This window comes from Opisthorchis viverrini (assembly GCF_000715545.1).
Source record: "Opisthorchis viverrini unplaced genomic scaffold opera_v5_162, whole genome shotgun sequence".
Lineage (NCBI taxonomy): Eukaryota > Metazoa > Platyhelminthes > Trematoda > Opisthorchiida > Opisthorchiidae > Opisthorchis > Opisthorchis viverrini.
The window spans coordinates 486112-502894 of NW_008751818.1; the positions used below are offsets into that span (position 1 = coordinate 486112).

Genomic DNA, 16783 nt, shown 5'->3' on the forward strand with positions numbered 1-16783 from the left:
CTCGTCGTACAGTGGTTGTAGCTGCCGCAGTTTCGTTCAACGATGTGTTTTTGGGGGGAGGGTAGGTACAGTGGGCTGTCAAGTGGGGGGGGGGTTGGAAAATGAGCTATGCATTAAAGGCAATAGCTTGGATGCTCAAACCCCATTGAGGACGCGACTGGGCCATATCTGACAATGTCTCTAACCATTGATGTGGCCCGTCTCGGGGTCCCCATCCAGGAAGACGGCAGTGACAAGCGCAGCTGAGTTTGCTGGTGATTGCTTTCATACTTCACTGCCAAGTCATTGTTTGACCGCCTCTGGCTCTCTTCCACCCTTCACATGGTTGTGCGAAAAGAGCCCTCCGAGGAAGTCAGTCGACTGGCATACGCAGCACGTGGCCAAGCGAGCGCAACCTGTGCAGTGTGATCAGTTCATTTATCGAGGGTGAGTTATCTCTCCCGAATACCATTCGACTTACTTCAGAATTGCTGATCCGGTGTTCCCACCAGATTCGGGCAATGCTCCGAAAACATCGATGGTCAAACACTGGAAGTCTTTTGACGTCCTCGGCGCGCAGCGGCCAGGTTTCTGATCCATATAGTAATATGGAGCGCACCGCAGCATTGTAAACTCGACCCTTGACAGAGAAGCTGATGTCACGCCTACGCCACAGGTGACGTAGGTTCGCAAAAGCTGCTCTGGCCTTCCCAATCCGGATGGAAATATCATCTTTCGCGAGACCACCGGGACTGATACAGCTGCCCAGGTAAACAAATTTATCTACTACCTCAATCGGTTCATCCGCAAGCACGAGGCCAGGGTTCGAGCCCACCCAATCTTGCAGTAGCACTTTACACTCTGCAGGTGTGAAGCGCATGCCGAACCGCGAGGCAGAATTATTTAGATTATTTAATATTGTTTGCATTACAACGGGATCAGATGCCAGAAGAGCTATGTCGTCTACGTATTCGATATCTGTGAGCGGAGGCCCAAGGAGCATACTGGTATGCTTCGAATGCTATCTCAAATTTAAGTCTGCTGGATCTCATGGACAAGGTTTCCCATCAGATGGCTGGTACATTCGCCTGTAACTCAGACGCAAATTATGGCCACATGATGCACGTGCACAACCGGATCAATGCGATTTAACGTAGCTCAGCTCAAAAAATTATCTCGTCAACTCAATTTCCAAACTGCATCACCATGACTGGCCATAGTGCTTCGATTCAGCGAACTCACTATATTGAATTAGTAACCTGGAGTTGTTTCAACTAACTTTTGAGTGTACTTGGCTTCGTCGCCTGGATATTTGGTTTGTGTATCACTTATGGCTCATCTGTACTTGAAGGAAGCGACAGCTAGGGAAATTTGATGACTTTCCGAAGCGCTGCGATATCCACGTAGTGAATGAACCGCCTAAGTGTTTCGTACGGGAAGGAGATTTCGTGCTATTTACCAAGTCATATTCTAACGCCACGCTGGTCTTCGTGCTTGCTTAAGCTAAAGGTATGTTTGAGGACATTCAGGGAATCTAACTCAACCTATGATGTCACCTGCTCATCTATGGTATGTGAGCTGCATCCTATAAAACCCGTTACCTATCACACAATTATTTATCGGACAATTTCATCGAAGTTGCACCGTATTTCGCCGTTTCCTGAACTTTTTTGACATACAATATTAGGACTTGGGATCCTTGCAGTAGGTTAGAGCGTTCTGCAGTGTTTCTCGCGTACACTGTGCGGATATTCAACTATTTGAATTCCCCAAGGACAATACTCTAGTCTCTCACCAGGCGGTGGCTCTGTGTTTGATCTGTTTTATTTTGGCAGGCAATTTCACCACTTCTATACGCAAATCTTGGAAATAACACGAAGTGCCACTTTATACAGCGGTTTCGAACTTTGGGCCTGGTCCTACTCGGTATTTCCTCATCATTTCGCATTGTTATTGACAAACGTATGTGATTTCCAGCAGCTATCTGAACTTACGGTCCAATGAGAGGTGTTTTTCGTGTACTCAATATATGCTAACGAATTCGCGGTACTATTCTGACCTCCCCAGTGATGAGACTGGTGGGATAGTTTACGCTGACAGCGTATACAACAAATTACCACACGTGTTCCGGTATCCGTAAGTTAGTCTAGAACACGTCTGAATGAACCAATTTTTACCAGACACTCACTTGATAAGCTGTTTTGACGTCTGATAATCTAAGAAACCGAACACAATCCTCAAATCTGAAATCAATGACAGTGGCGTTTGCGGTAATCATAATCGTTCATCTGTAACACCTTTTCATGCTACCCGAAGGAAGCGTGAGGGCCAAGGTACTGCCAAGTTTCCCAAGTCTAGACAGGAGCAGTCGCGGTGCAGAGTTTGGGCTCAAACCACGGACCTTCTGGTCAGTAAATTAGCGCTCTAACCACAGAGCCATTTCGAGCTCAAGTGATGTCAGTGTATCAGAAGTCCCTCGTGTAGGAGGGTCGTCAGGACTAATCGGTGGTCACCAGAGGCAGCAGCATCTGTGTTGTCACTACTGCTTCACCGATATTTGCCTCCAGTTCCCTCAAAGTGTTACATAATACAACTAACCCGGTAGTGCCATCACCCTTATCGATTGGCCGTGTCTCCCTCGCTCCCTTTCTCCGGTGACCGAAACTGTAGCAGCTGGAACCAACGTACCTTCGGTAGATGGTATATAGCTGATAAACTGAACTAAGCTGAGTCATTCGGACGCTTTGATAGGATATGCAAATGAGTTGCCGCAACCAGATGGAGGTCTTGAGCCTCATCTAGCGACCGCCGACTGAAACTCGTTGAGAGGCCGTCAGCTGTGCAATTGTGGATGGTGTTAGGTTTCCGGTTGTAGATAGATATTAAATTACCGTGATGGTGATGTCTTTCGACAAAATGTGAGCCACAGTTACAGAGGTGTAGAAATCAATATGTGGTCTGGATCTCCAGTTTGTGCTCTTCTGCAAGACTATTAAGTTCCCACGGTGGACGCATATCTCCGTCAGGCTAGAACATGATCAAGCCGTGGCCGTCGTTATTTGTCTTTCTGGGTACTGGGAATGTTTTTTGCACATAAAAATGGGATGTAGTCAGTCTATTTTCAGTGACTAGGCGTTTGAAGGCGTGGTTATCTCAGACTGCTTCCGGCAGACTAGTATCAGGCTCCTTTTTCGTCCAGTGGCTAGATGAGTCAGCGAAATCAATGCAAGCGTTCCAGCGCTTGGCAGTCATGAATATGCTTGCTGGTTAGCGAACATACACTCATCTGCAAACTAATTTGGTTCTTTCGAGAGACTCACCTGGAACCCAGCTGAATCTCTCGTTTATGATGTTCTCAGGCTTGCTGGTTATTCGGTTGAAGATATGTTGGAGGACATTATAATCTAGAGGTTCAATTGAGTCTCCCGTGAAAACCAAATTGATTTGCAAATGAGTGTATTTCTCGAAAACAGTCCAATTTGGGTTCAAGTAGGTCATAAGGTTGACGGAAACTCGGGGACTGCGCCTACCTGATGAGCCCCAAGAAGGACGAAACCGGTCGTGGGCTGTCGAAGAGTTTTCAGCAACCTTGTGAGTAGTTTCCTTTATGAAGATGTGTTGAGTTATTTAGGAGGACGTCAGAAATCCGGTCCGTTTGTTGTATGGTCCTTGAAAATTGCCACCGCTCTTTTGGATAATTTTGCATGTTCGAGACATCTGCCAGAGCGATGAGGGAATCTTGCACTGGTAACGTTCTCAGCATCACAGGGCTCTTAACTGAACGGTGCACCTCTAGCCTTTTCACACTACTGTGCAATCTTCAAGGTGACGAGGATCTCTCTTGAACAGTCTAGTAAATTCCAGGGCTAATTTCATTCTGCCAATGCACCTTAGTCGATTTGTGCTTTCACCTTTGTTAGTTTGGAATCAAAGTTTGACCATCTCTCGACGGACAGTCAGTGAACTGTCAACCGACGTGCAGCACTTGGCACCTGTCGACCTTTCAGTGTAGTGGAAGCTCCGCCACTAGAAGGCAGTGAGTAAGGCTTGCCCAAGAGAGGTAGCGCGCTACCTGGCGATATTTCAGTGGGATACAAGGGGTGACACCACTTCTTTCCCAAAGCAATCCACCCCTGACAATACTGAGAAGTTTGGACGATCCACGACTGTCTAATGCTTCCGTAGCTCGAAAAAGTGCAATATAGTGCGTCGGAATCTAGCTAGTAGAGTATACACATCAGGTGTATATTGTACCTGGTAAGGAATGTGTCGACTACGTAATTACATCAGGCCGCGCATTTCAATCGAGAGAGATAATCGGGTTTATTACGTGACTAACTCACGTGGCTATCCCACAACATACTCGTTCGGTGGAACAGTGCACTTCGTGTGACGCTGTCAGTGTGTGCGGTATTGAAGACTAGGCATACTTAATTTGATGAATGCTGTCTGTTCGAAAGCGGACACAAAACCTTAGCTCTCTCTAAGGAACACCAGTGTGTTCTAAATGAATTTCTTGTAACTGATTTGCGCCCAAATATTGGGATTTACTGAAGGTCCGTTTTGGTTTGCGGTGTACACACAACAAAACTTCTTGAAAATGTCGAAATACATTCATTTTCATACCAACTGAATTCCAGCTGAATGTCTCATGATTTTATTCTTGCTGCAAGTGTGTTGCAGTGGATTATTTGCCGGCCCAGCTGGGAACAACTGAATAATTGAATTCCAAGGTACATGCTTTAGCTGTATGGTTGGGCAGTCCCACATACACACGTGTCGTACGGTGCTGTTGCCTACACATGTTTTCGTACAACCATCCACATTGGTACGCGTCCGTGGAGCTGAAGCTAACCGGCATTCGTGCGATGATGTGGCCTATCGATCGCGTTCACACCGTCACCAGACACCACATTCACTGAACCCCATACCTGACACAACACCAGTGGGAGAATACAGAACGTAAATGTTGGACGTCTCCATCGACGTGAATCATTTGCTACGATAATCAACAGGTGCATCATTATCAGTAAACTGCGCAAATGGTACACGGCACACCTGTTTGTCTGGAACGTTCCTCCTACAGGCCTTAATTAGGCTAATGGAAATGTTTAGTGTTTCGCAAAGCAAGCTTCAATACATAAGCTGCCGTTTTTTCGCCAAAAATACAGTCGTTGTCTAACATTTCCACTCACTGCTGTCTTGCGTTTCAGCTGCTGCCGAATCACCGTTATATTTACTTATCCACAACATTGATGGTCCTGGTCTACGGAACGCAAAAGCCCAAGCCATCCTGGCCCACTTGGCTTCTGTACCCAATATTCACATCATAGCGTCCATGGATCATATCAATACGCCCATATGTAAGTGTACAGGGCCCGAAATCTTTATCGATTACTCATTATTTTGCGACCACTTGTGCTCAACTTTGCAACATAATCGGGATCCACACTCAGTCATAAGAGAAGGTATTTGGTCGGATATCCACTCGTCACTGAAAGGTTCACATTTGTATTGAGGTTTGTGGAACACGCAGCTTGGTTGTGACTGCATCGTATCGTCATTGTTGTCACAATCAACCTCGTCACTGCCGGCGTTAAGCACCCCTGGCTGACGTACAACCACGTTAAGTTGTTTAAACGATGTTTGATGAAAAGAATAAAATAATAGGGGGTTTGTTTTAATGCATCGAAGACTATAAGGTACCTACATTTTTGAGCTCAAAAATCCAGACGGAAACTGGAAACACAGATGTTCGGCGCCAGTCGGCTGCTATATCTTCTGATTCCCCCAATCAGATGTAGAAACACGCGGGCAACCGCCGCTCGCCTCCGTTAAGCATTCTTTGCTTGTTGTCTTAGCTCGACCACGATTAATGTGGTCCGAAAACAATGTTCGCTGGAGATGATGACTCTGTATGCGTAGTACATGACCCAGTCGCAGAGATTGCTGGAACAGGAGGATTTTCTTGTTTGAATCATGTGCTACTTTACCAGCCACCTGCTTTTCGGTCCCCTCATTGTGAATTCGTTGTCGTTCTTCAACACCAACCATAGCTCTAAAACGTTGATGCTCAGAGCAGCCAGATCCTCTTCCCACATAAGCAACTGTACGACAACACAACTCACTCCATGGTATGTTTTAACTCTCAGAACTCAATGTTTGGGGCTGGTGCAAACTGACAAACGCAATCCTGACCTTTGAGGTTCGTTTGATGACTTAACCTGGTCTACTGCCATCATTACCAATACAGCATCTGAGTTACTTATGGTGGTCACTGGTGGTCACTGCACCAGCGCCTCTGGTGCAGTGACAGCGAGTGCGTTTAAAGACCCCATGTCCCGGATGTATCCCGAACGCACAACGCATGATACATCACTCTGACCGGTTTTTCTAAAAATCCTTATGTTTATTCTAGCCTACATTTTTTACCGATAAACTTTCCAGCCATCGTGATAAGAGGACCGTGGCTTGAAAGAACATCGATCGTCCCGGGCCATAAAATTTTCGTTCAGCTGTAACACCCTTTTGATGCCTAGCTGCCATGCCACTCGAGGGAAGCACGAGGGCTGGAACACTTCCAGGTTTCCGAAGCCTAGAAAAAGGAAGTCGAAAGGCAGAGGTCAGGTTCGAGCCAGGGGCCTTCCGGCCATTAAATTCGCGCTCTAACCACTTGATCCATCTCGCCCCATCCAAACATACTCTAGGTCACAGCATAGAAAATTATAGATGGTGTGCTCATCGTTTGGCCGATGTGAGGTTAAACACTGGATGCATATCTTTGAATCACAAACGGGACCGCGTATCGCTGGATGTTTGTGGTCGCATGGCAATCGAACGTCAGTAGTTAACCCTTCTGCTATGCGGCAATGTGATCTGTGCACACAGGATTGTTTCTGCCCGTGCTCTGTGCCTCTTATCTATATATGTATTCTGATCCACCATAACTGCATTATTGTCATTACGCATCAAGATTGACTTTTCTACACACGTTATATCCCATATTTGGATTAGTGTTCCCTTTGGTTTTCTTGTTTACCTTGTCACCTTATTACAGTAGTAAGGATGGTACTTATTCTTGTCCCCATTACTAGTATGGTCTCATAACGAGCTCGCCCGTTTTTCGTGGATATGGGAGGATGTACCACATTACTAGTATGGTCTCATAACGAGCTCGCCCGTTTTTCGTGGATATGGGAGGACTGTACCACATTCACCGATCCCGCTGAAGAAACGAACTATTCGAACAGTCCAATTCTGCAGCATCTTCTTGGTGGTCTAACAGGCAGCGGAAGTCTGATGGCCGGCAGTGGCGGAGCCATATTGGCCAGTCTTCGTCAGGTGGTAGCATCTTTGACACAAAATGCACGGGAAATCTTCCGTATGGTTGCTGAACATCAGCTTAATGCCCCTTTGCATGAATCGAGAGGTGACAATGTGGGTAAGTCACTCCATCACTTATATGCGGTACCTAGTAAGGCAATCTTCCCTGGGTTGTTTCACACCGGTAATATCGGTTACCACGATGTCTAATGATGATAAGAAAGACGATTCCATATGTTAGTATCAAAAATCAATTTGGACGCTGCTTGTCGCCTTTCGGCGTTGTTTAATCAGTCTCATAATGGGGACGATATTGCCTTCTAGGGAGTGACGGGCGACCTTCTGGGTGCGCTAGAGTGAAACTGAACTGGATTTGGCGATACAAATGTACTAAATATCGTGATTAGCTCACTCAGATATCCGTCCAAGTTGCTCTGTTAGTCATTCTGGTGCCCGCCCCATTTTACAAGTCTGCGGATCGTGTCTACCGTGCGTAAACGAACCTAAAACGTATATATTGCCACAGGCTTGCACTTTTATCACATTACATTCGTTTGTCGAAATAGATCTTACCGTATACTCATGCTTCACGAAGGCAAACCTCGCATGAGATGGTCCATCGATATAACACCTTGGTGTTTATAGTATATCACCAAAGTTAAACTCAGTCAACAATGGTTGACCATGTACATTGCATCGACGACAACTTGTTCTGCCTGACAATCAACACCATTTGTTTCCTACTTGCATTTCCACGCTGACTTATCCCAATTCCATTTTACATTATAATGGTGATATCAGAAGACTTTTTACACGGGATGGTACCGTTGTGAACACCCTCCTCAATCGTGATAGGTTTCATGCACACCAGCTGTGTGAACGAATGTACAAGGAAATAATTGAAATTCAAACCCAGGCGTTGAGACTTTCGGGGGAAGCGAGGTGGTAATTGGCAGGCTACTGTACTGATAGCCGGACCAGTGGGTCCTGTGACCATTTTTCAGATTCGTCGCTTGTACAAGATGCCGACTTTTGCCAACTTTTAGAAAAGTTCTGACATGGCTCTCGTATTCTGCCTTGTCTAGAGTCCAAATTGTCTTCGGAGCCTTTGGAAATTATATCAGCACTACCGTAAAACGAAGGATAACCCCGTCAGTATTGTGTGGGCTAGTGAAGTTTGGAGCTTCGTTCTTCCGCGATGACCCGCAGCGGCCAAAATATTTTGTATGCCTAATGATACTCCTGGATGTTACAGTGAAACCGTCCGGAAAGTTTCCTCAACGGGTCGTGACTGATTGGGCGACGCTCCAATCTACTCTCCTTGGTGGTCAAGGTGCAATCGACAAATTGGCGACGCGCTTACGTAGAACAGATTCCAGACTGACCTATAATACGGACACGTGTGTGCCTGTTCATTCTTGTAGTGTGCTTCTCTGGATCAGCCTGATCGTCCCCAACTTTGGTTGTCTCACCAGTGATGGATCAGAATTTGGGGTACATCGCCTAGTTTACTAATGAAGGTACCAACAGTGGTAATGCTTCTGGCGATTAATGAGCGTTTACAAGTGGACATATCTAACTAATCAATCAATGTTGTTTTGAGATTCTTTGAAATGAACTCAGTTTCTTGAAATCGAATATCCGTTCAATCGTAGTACCCTCATGCTGATCAATTCTAGTGCACATTCTTAAGCGATCAAGTCCTAATTCAGTAAGATGTTTAAATTCCGGTAGATCAGCATGAGTATTTGAGAGTATTTCGGAGAAATAACCGAATGTCCCGCAGCTTCTTATATGATGTTTTTGCCGGAAATCGAATATCCGTTCAATCGTAGTACCCTCATGCTGATCAATTCTAGTGCACATTCTTAAGCGATCAAGTCCTAATTCAGTAAGATGTTTAAATTCCGGTAGATCAGCATGAGTATTTGAGAGTATTTCGGAGAAATAACCGAATGTCCCGCAGCTTCTTATATGATCGTTTTTGCCGAAAAAAAACTGCCCAGATTTCCTCAGCACACCATTATCCTTAAGCTTGCACTGAAAGCACAGTTCTTCCTGATTTTTCGGCGTACTTTTTATTGTTTAAAACTTTTCGGATGTCTAGTGTTTCCTTGTCCCTTCAGGTATGCCGCTGGAAGATCTCTACTGGCGCTGCCGTGATGCGTTTCTGACGAACAGTGAAGCAACTTTGCGAGCGCAGCTCACGGAATTCCGTGACCACAAACTGATGAAGATTCGAAAGGTACTACTTGAATCATTAGTGACAGCGAGTCGGTCTTTGAATTGTTTCCAGTGTTTAATCCGGGCATTCATCAGTGAGATCTCTTGGTTTTAGCAGGTGTGGTTTCCATAAGACTTTTCGGACTTGGCCACCCAGTTAGTACAGGAACAACCGTGGTAAGATGTATTGACCTCTTCGAAGACTTGGCAGTTATTGTACCACTGTTTCTTCGTTATTCTGGGTTACTCTGCGTTTCCATGGCTCTTTTCTGTTTGTTTTTCGTTAGTTTAAGTAAGAGTTATCAATCTGTTCTACTTTGTGCTAAGTCTGGTCTGTATCGAACCAACTAGCCTCATAACCTGGGCGTCTCGATGACTTACCATCTGTGTTAGAATTGGGTACTCACACAAGTTCGCCTGAGTTCGACCACGCAAGCACCAACTGACACGGCTATACTGGATGACTGCCGACCTTCGTGTAATGTGAATGCGTGCGTGCGTGCTCGTGTATGCATGCCACTTGGGTCTCAGAGTTTCTAGTGAACCCACTGTCAGCTTTAAAGTTACGGCATCACAATCCTTATATCAGGTGATCGGCAACATTAGTTACGACAGTTTCGCATCTAAGCATGCTAATCCAAACGAAGCTGACAACCACAAGGCAACTGAGCTTGCGATATAATGGAGGAACTTGGAGAATGCCATCGAAGGCGGAAAATCATCGGTACGATTTGGCTGCTCAATTGTCTATTCTAACTACACAAACTACAGGCTTGGGGGCTTGTCCAACATCACACTTCACACTGAAGGATCCGTTTGCTGGCTGTATTATCTTCTATACTTCTATACTATACTTCTTCTATACTTCATAGCATTCTCATCGTTCTGTCCAACCCGGAGTAATCTGTAATGCGCTTCGTGTAGTGCACTTTTGTACGCCCACTCTGTATCATGACAAACGCCGGTTACCATCACGAACGATTCGTTACGAAATGGGCTATTGATGATACAGTGAACTTAACCACCCGCCTCATTCAGTTTGCTTCCTCTTCCAGGGTCCAGATGGCACGGAACTACTTATTATTCCAATGGAAAACACAAGTTTGCGAAAATTCGTCGAAAACTTTGATTCTTTCTGTTGATGACCGAGACTCCGATGTATTCAAACCGATGATTTTGCACCAAAAAAGATAATCAGATGTTCCAACCATCGCTTTCATGTATACGCATTAGGTTTTGATATATAAATGTGCATAGTTCTCACTCCCTTTGTTGTTTTTTGACGCTTTTCACCCTGATTTTTTGCCCATATTGTTTATTGTTGTGTACAAGCAAGAATGGTGCATAAAAGACGGGCACAATAAGCAACCGGAAGAAATTGTACCGGTAAAAGCTAGAGCAAAACTTTGAGGATACGAGTAATGATAATGCGCAAATGAGACGACCAGCCGGACCTTCGTAACCCTAAGAAGTGGCATGTCAACTGGGTCTCAATAAGTGTCATGGACAAACTTGGTGAGTATCGTCTGCTCAAGCGGTACTCAGCTGGCTCTCAATCGATCGATGGATTCCACTTTCAGTAGTGTTGTGCATAAGGTGTGCTACGTAGTGATGACAATTTTCCATTGGGTGTCCTTTCAGCCTGTTAGTGAAAAAACGGTGAATGTGTTTCTGAGCAATTGGAGTTGGTGATATTCTCATCACTTACTAGCGTAATAAATAACAAACAGCAAGAAAGAATTTACTGGCAGTGATGAATATGTCAGACTGTTAAAGGGGATGATTTCTGCATCGCTCGTTGCAGAAGCGGATGTGGCAGTAGTAAAAAACCTGGCAAATATATGAGATATGGTCACTAAGGTCGTTTTGTCTATCCACACGACTGACGGAATCTGGGGATCAGGTTTTCCCGCAAATAGTTTCATCGGATTATGGATAGTAAGGTTCTTCCAGACTTGCTACGTGGTGGTATAATAAACCAAATGACAGTGGACTAGAAGACAAGTGTACTCCGCTATTCGTAATGTCATAACCTATCTTGCTTATTCTATCTACGACAGGCCCAGTGCTGGGTAACTTTCTAATGGCCTGGTCACCGAAAAGGGGATGACTGCACAATGAGAGAGTAATGAGGATGAGTGTCACCCGAGAGCAGCGTCACAGATGTGTTGTTCTGGACCGAACCTTATTAAGTCTTCGGCAGCCTGGAGTACCAGACAGTGAGTGTTTGCTGCCAACCGATGTCAGTCTCGTTCTTGTCAGTTTCTGCCCAGATTGCCTGAGTGAATGTCTGGAGGTGTAGGCACCTTGGAATGATTGTGTTAAGCTAGCACTAAGTCCCTCCCCCATCCACCTTTATTCTTTTCTTTACAATAAGGCTTTCAAATAAGTCATGGTTGTACGGCAGTGAAGCATCGGTGTTGAACACTGATGTCATTCTGTCGATGATGATGATGAGTGTTTGCAGAATAATGCTAAGGTTAGTGGAAAGATGAACATCAAGGTAGTTCATCAACGAGCCACTGCTCCGTTGGTTTGTGGTCCTGACCTACCCGTTTTTTAAATTCTGTATAGGCCCAGCCAAAAGGACGTTATTGCAGCCTCCATTCTTCGCAATGGCATAGCAGCCATCGCAGCTGGACAATTAGGTTTTTTTCGCATTAATTTTAGACTTATTGCAGAGGAAACACAAGGGGATCGTTCTCTTTCAGCCACGTCGATGCTCAACTGTAGGGAGTTTTATTTTGGTTGATAGAAACAACTCGATACTGACTCCGCTGGATGGCCACGAGACTGATCTGATCCTTAGACTCACTTGTTGCTCACTTGCTTCGCAATCTTTCGAACTTTGACTGTCCACGCCGAAGACCCGTAAGAAACTCTCACCAATCTTTGAAGTTGAGGTCTTGTATGTTTCTCCATCTCTCTTCGGGAATCTGGAGGCTGCGTATTCCGGATACCAAGGTACTGACTCTTTATTCCCGTATTTGCACGTAGGCATTCGTAACTCCTGAAAAGACAAACGGTGAATTTTTCGGAAGTTTCCGAATATTCGCTTTTCAACCTAAGTGAAAAAGTTCCCGGACTACTGCCAAAATTGCCTGTTGATTATGTATATTTCTTACTCCCCAAAAGGCCCGACATTGCGATCGCTGCGTCCGTCGAATAAGCACACGTCGAAGGTGGGGAGCGGTGAACTTCATTTCCGTTCTTTGTGTCTCACTGATGTTTCTGGACTGAGTTCAAGTTGTCACGCGGGAACTCCCCTCCGGCCTCTTCTAACGTCTGCTCTTGCTAGTCTGCACCGTTCGTACTCGTACTCTCACTGCTATCGTTGACAATACTTAGGTCACTTCGTAGCTCGTACAAACGATTTGTACTGTTTCTTTTGCCGCCATTATACATACTAGAGGTCACGCAACCCCTTTACACAACTTAGAGGCAGCTGCTGCTGTCAGTCGCGCAACAAAAAACTAGGTAATCCTTGTCTTTAAAAGAAAGTGTAAAACTGATAACCAAATCCTGGGTACGATTGGCACAACTCTTGATATGTAGACTAAGTAAAAACTGGAGAGTGAATGGCCTAGTGCTAGCCTCGCACAAACATATGAGATGCTTACACCTCCAACACCCAATTTCAGAAACAAGGATAATGTGATTGCAGACGCAGGTGCCTCGGGCTTCGTCTGGGCCCTTTTCCATGCTCTTGTTCCATTCTATGCTTTCCCCCGTCGTCGTTTTTTGTGAAGTAATTCTGTTGCACTTATGAGCGGGGCCATCACCGCTACTTTTGTTAGCTATAATGAAGATGAAAGAACAAATCTTCTAGCCAACACAATGGGAAGTCATAAAGCCTGAATATACTAAGTCAAAGTACACACTGTATGAACGAAGTGACTCGAAAGGCACTTGCACCGCCCACTCAATGAGTATAACCAAGAGTGCTTTCTTCGTATCAGACTTGTGCGCCAGTAGCTCACACATTTACCACGCCTCTGCCTCGCAAAAACCTGACATCACAATTAATGGTCTTCATGCGTGACTTGCACAGTAGTCTGGGAGTTTACTCTTCACGTTTCCCTCTACACCACCAGTCTTCACAAATGTCCTTTGGGTACAGACGATATCAACAAACGAACCCTTGTGTAACTGAAGCATGGGATTCACTTGAAGGCTAATAATGATTAATTCATTAGCTAAACGCAGAGAGTGACTCGCCTGCCAGATTTCAAGTTGTTTAGGCCATAACTATTGTGAATAGAAAGCTTGGAAACTTTTAAAATCAAAACATAGCATAGTGGTCCAAAACAGTATAATGTTGAGTAAAGAGTTTCTTAAAAAGAAGGATAGCTTGTTTTGATAATGACATTCCGGATTTAATAGATGGAGTTTGTTGGAACCGAGACCAATTTCATATATAGGTACGCCAGAGGACCTGCCTTTGTTCATTGTACCCTGAAGCTAGGACTCAGCTATCAACAGCGCGTTCCCGATGAGAATATCTATTGCAATATACGCCTCAAAACTAACTATACTGTGCGCTAACGTGCATCGTGAGAAACAACATGAATACGCAGTGAGTCTGGGACTTTAACACATAAGAAATCGTCATCATCCTTCACGAACACATTCAGTTTATCAGGGTCCACACGACGTTTGCAGTTTGGTCTGACGCCTTTTATGAGGAGGTTATGCTACATGGCCAGTTGATGAACACGACTTAGGTACACCTCACAAAACCATGATAGATGAATGGTTAAATTTAACGGATCACTTATCATAGTGGGACGTAACATTCAAAGAAACAACAGTTACAAACAGGAGGCCCAGTTTGTTGAAAAAGTGGGATTCCAGCCCAGCTTTTGTTGTCATTCCTTCAGATGTCTAAAGAGGACCAAAATCAATCAATGGCAAATGCTCACTGGTATGGATGTGTGTTCCGGTATGTCGTCTGTGTAACCGCTTCCTCGATAGAAACCATCGGCTTGTGACAAATGTGGTATTGTTCCATTGTTTTTTCCAGGAATGACTTCGCTCATTTAACCGATAAACAGTTAGAATTGTTACGAGTAAAATAGCCACTGACTTCCTCAACAGCGTAAGGCATGAACTTGTGGGACAGAATGGTATAATAAAGAATCACCAACCTAGTAAACTTGTCGGTTGTCATCCTTCGCAGCTATCATGCTCCATGTTTTTCAAACCAATACCTCGGTACAAATCAGCTAACCGGCAGGTTTCACGCAGTGGACTGTGTGGGCTGTAAATCTTGCTCTAAAGTCCGAATGTTGAACTTGCTTAGGAACACTTCCGACAGATTTTGTATGTCATTGTCAATCTTGTCGTTTAGCCAGTGTTGCGTACTAATGGATGCCAAGTGAAACGTTATCTGAGAGTGAGACCATTGACCACCAATCGTAGCCTGTTAGCAAAACTCGGTTTAAGTCTGTGGTGTGACAGAACGCCCCACAGCCACTTACCCTCAACTGTTGGGCTGAATAAGTCTGATAGTCCATTTCACTGGTACTTCGTTGCAAGTTCAATCGAGGGCTTGAAACAGAGCGTTTGGTCATCGTTGGTCTTCGAAACTGAGTGTTGCCGATACCCTCATTCGGATCGGTGTACCAAGGTGCTTGTAAAGCTGCTCGCTTCTGTACTAGGGAGTCTGGTGTTTTTCTATCGTTGGGAAGAATATCTTCGTTGCCTGTGCTCCGAACTTGTCTTTCCAGTTCTCTTCTTTCCGCGCGCTCTTTAGCCGCTTTGATCAGTTCATTCACTCCATTCTGCTCGATACTTTCTGCCTCCGGTCTCTAAATTTTGTAAAATTATGGATGATGTGAGAATGCTGAGACTGGGCTGCTGGCTTGCCCCCGTTTCATTTAATATCGTGTTAGAAAATCACAGCAAACGTCAACCCGATGGTATACAGAATTATCACGTCCTTGCGAGTAGTAAAACAAAAGTGTGCGCAAAAATCCATTTCCTTATATCCACTGGTTCTAATACTGCGTTAGCGTATTCCAACAATGCATGAGTGAACAATCTCGGATTGAAACAGCTGCTTTCATGTTAAGTTGCATCTGTTTGGGGAGCTTGCCGATTTTATTGACAGTGGCCATGGCATTTTTCGCAATCAATGATACATCAAAGCTCAGGTGGCTAAATACACAATAACATTCACCGGATTGTACCTCTAATTTATTTTCGCTTTGATGTACCTGCGAAAGATATCTCATCAATTCAACCATGCCATGCGCATTCATAGTCCTAAAATGCAATTAAAATAAATCAACAGTTGACAAACCATAGATTGTTTTTTTATCCGTGGGGCAGTTAAATATTCATTTATACAGGGTGTGCTTAATTAATTAGGCAGGGATCGATTTGTAAAGCCCAAGGCCTTCTTGACTAATTTCTGTACAAAACTAGATATCATCAACAGTATTCTGTTTGTGAGTAAATTGAAGATGTTACAATAATCGGCCATACCGATCTTCAGGTCACATTAAAACATTTCATGGTGGACTGTTAATGCCTACTGTTTGTTGAAGCTGAGTGGTCGACGATTCAACCGTTGGATTACTACCCTGGTAAGACTATGTCTTGTTGAGAATTCTGTCTTGGAAAGTGTTGTCTTTATCCAGTTTCATAATATACAGTTCACAGTCATGTTACATATGATAAAGATCTTGTTTTACGCTATAAATTTAATTTGGCGGTTTAAAATCAGCCCAAAAGCCCGTTTCCAATTAGAGGGGCAGTCAAAGTCATTAGAGAAACTTGTTCACTGTCGGACCATGTAACAAGATTCCGTGTTCAAAAGCAACATGATCAACCGTTTCAGCTGACTTAGGCCGATGTCGATTGACCCGGAAGTTCAAGTGTGGATCACTGCCTTAGTCTTGTGTTCAATGTAGCTACGTAATTGATGGAGAAGTTATTTTTTCCACCTGGTAGGATGTCTGTCATATAGACTTTCCCAGTGTCCGGATGTTTTCTCACTACTTGCAACTGCAATGACAGGAAAATGTGTTGCCAAAAACGTTTGTTTGATAAGGTATGAATCACTTAGCTTAGAATTATCAGTATGCCTGTCAGGCAAGAATCGGTCTATAAAGATCCCGCGATGAACGTTATGTGGTGACAAATAGACCGTTTGTTTTGTCAATGGCCTTCAGTGTACAGAGCTCTGCACTAGCTAATTAGTCAGATCTCATTTTTGATTTGTAACTGTTTGATACCGATTTCCATCAAACCA

At 44.4% G+C, this 16783-nt stretch overlaps 1 protein-coding gene across 1 annotated transcript; it reads right to left on the minus strand.

The window, feature by feature from the left end:
• Positions 1–12340: 12340 nt before the first annotated feature.
• On the minus strand, positions 12341–15335 carry T265_14229 (hypothetical protein; the record flags this gene model as incomplete). The annotated part of the gene is made up of 2 exons (XM_009172682.1): positions 12341–12535; positions 15006–15335. Coding segments are annotated over 2 exons (525 nt in total), but the record flags the coding sequence as incomplete, so codon positions are not given.
• Positions 15336–16783: the final 1448 nt, after the last annotated feature.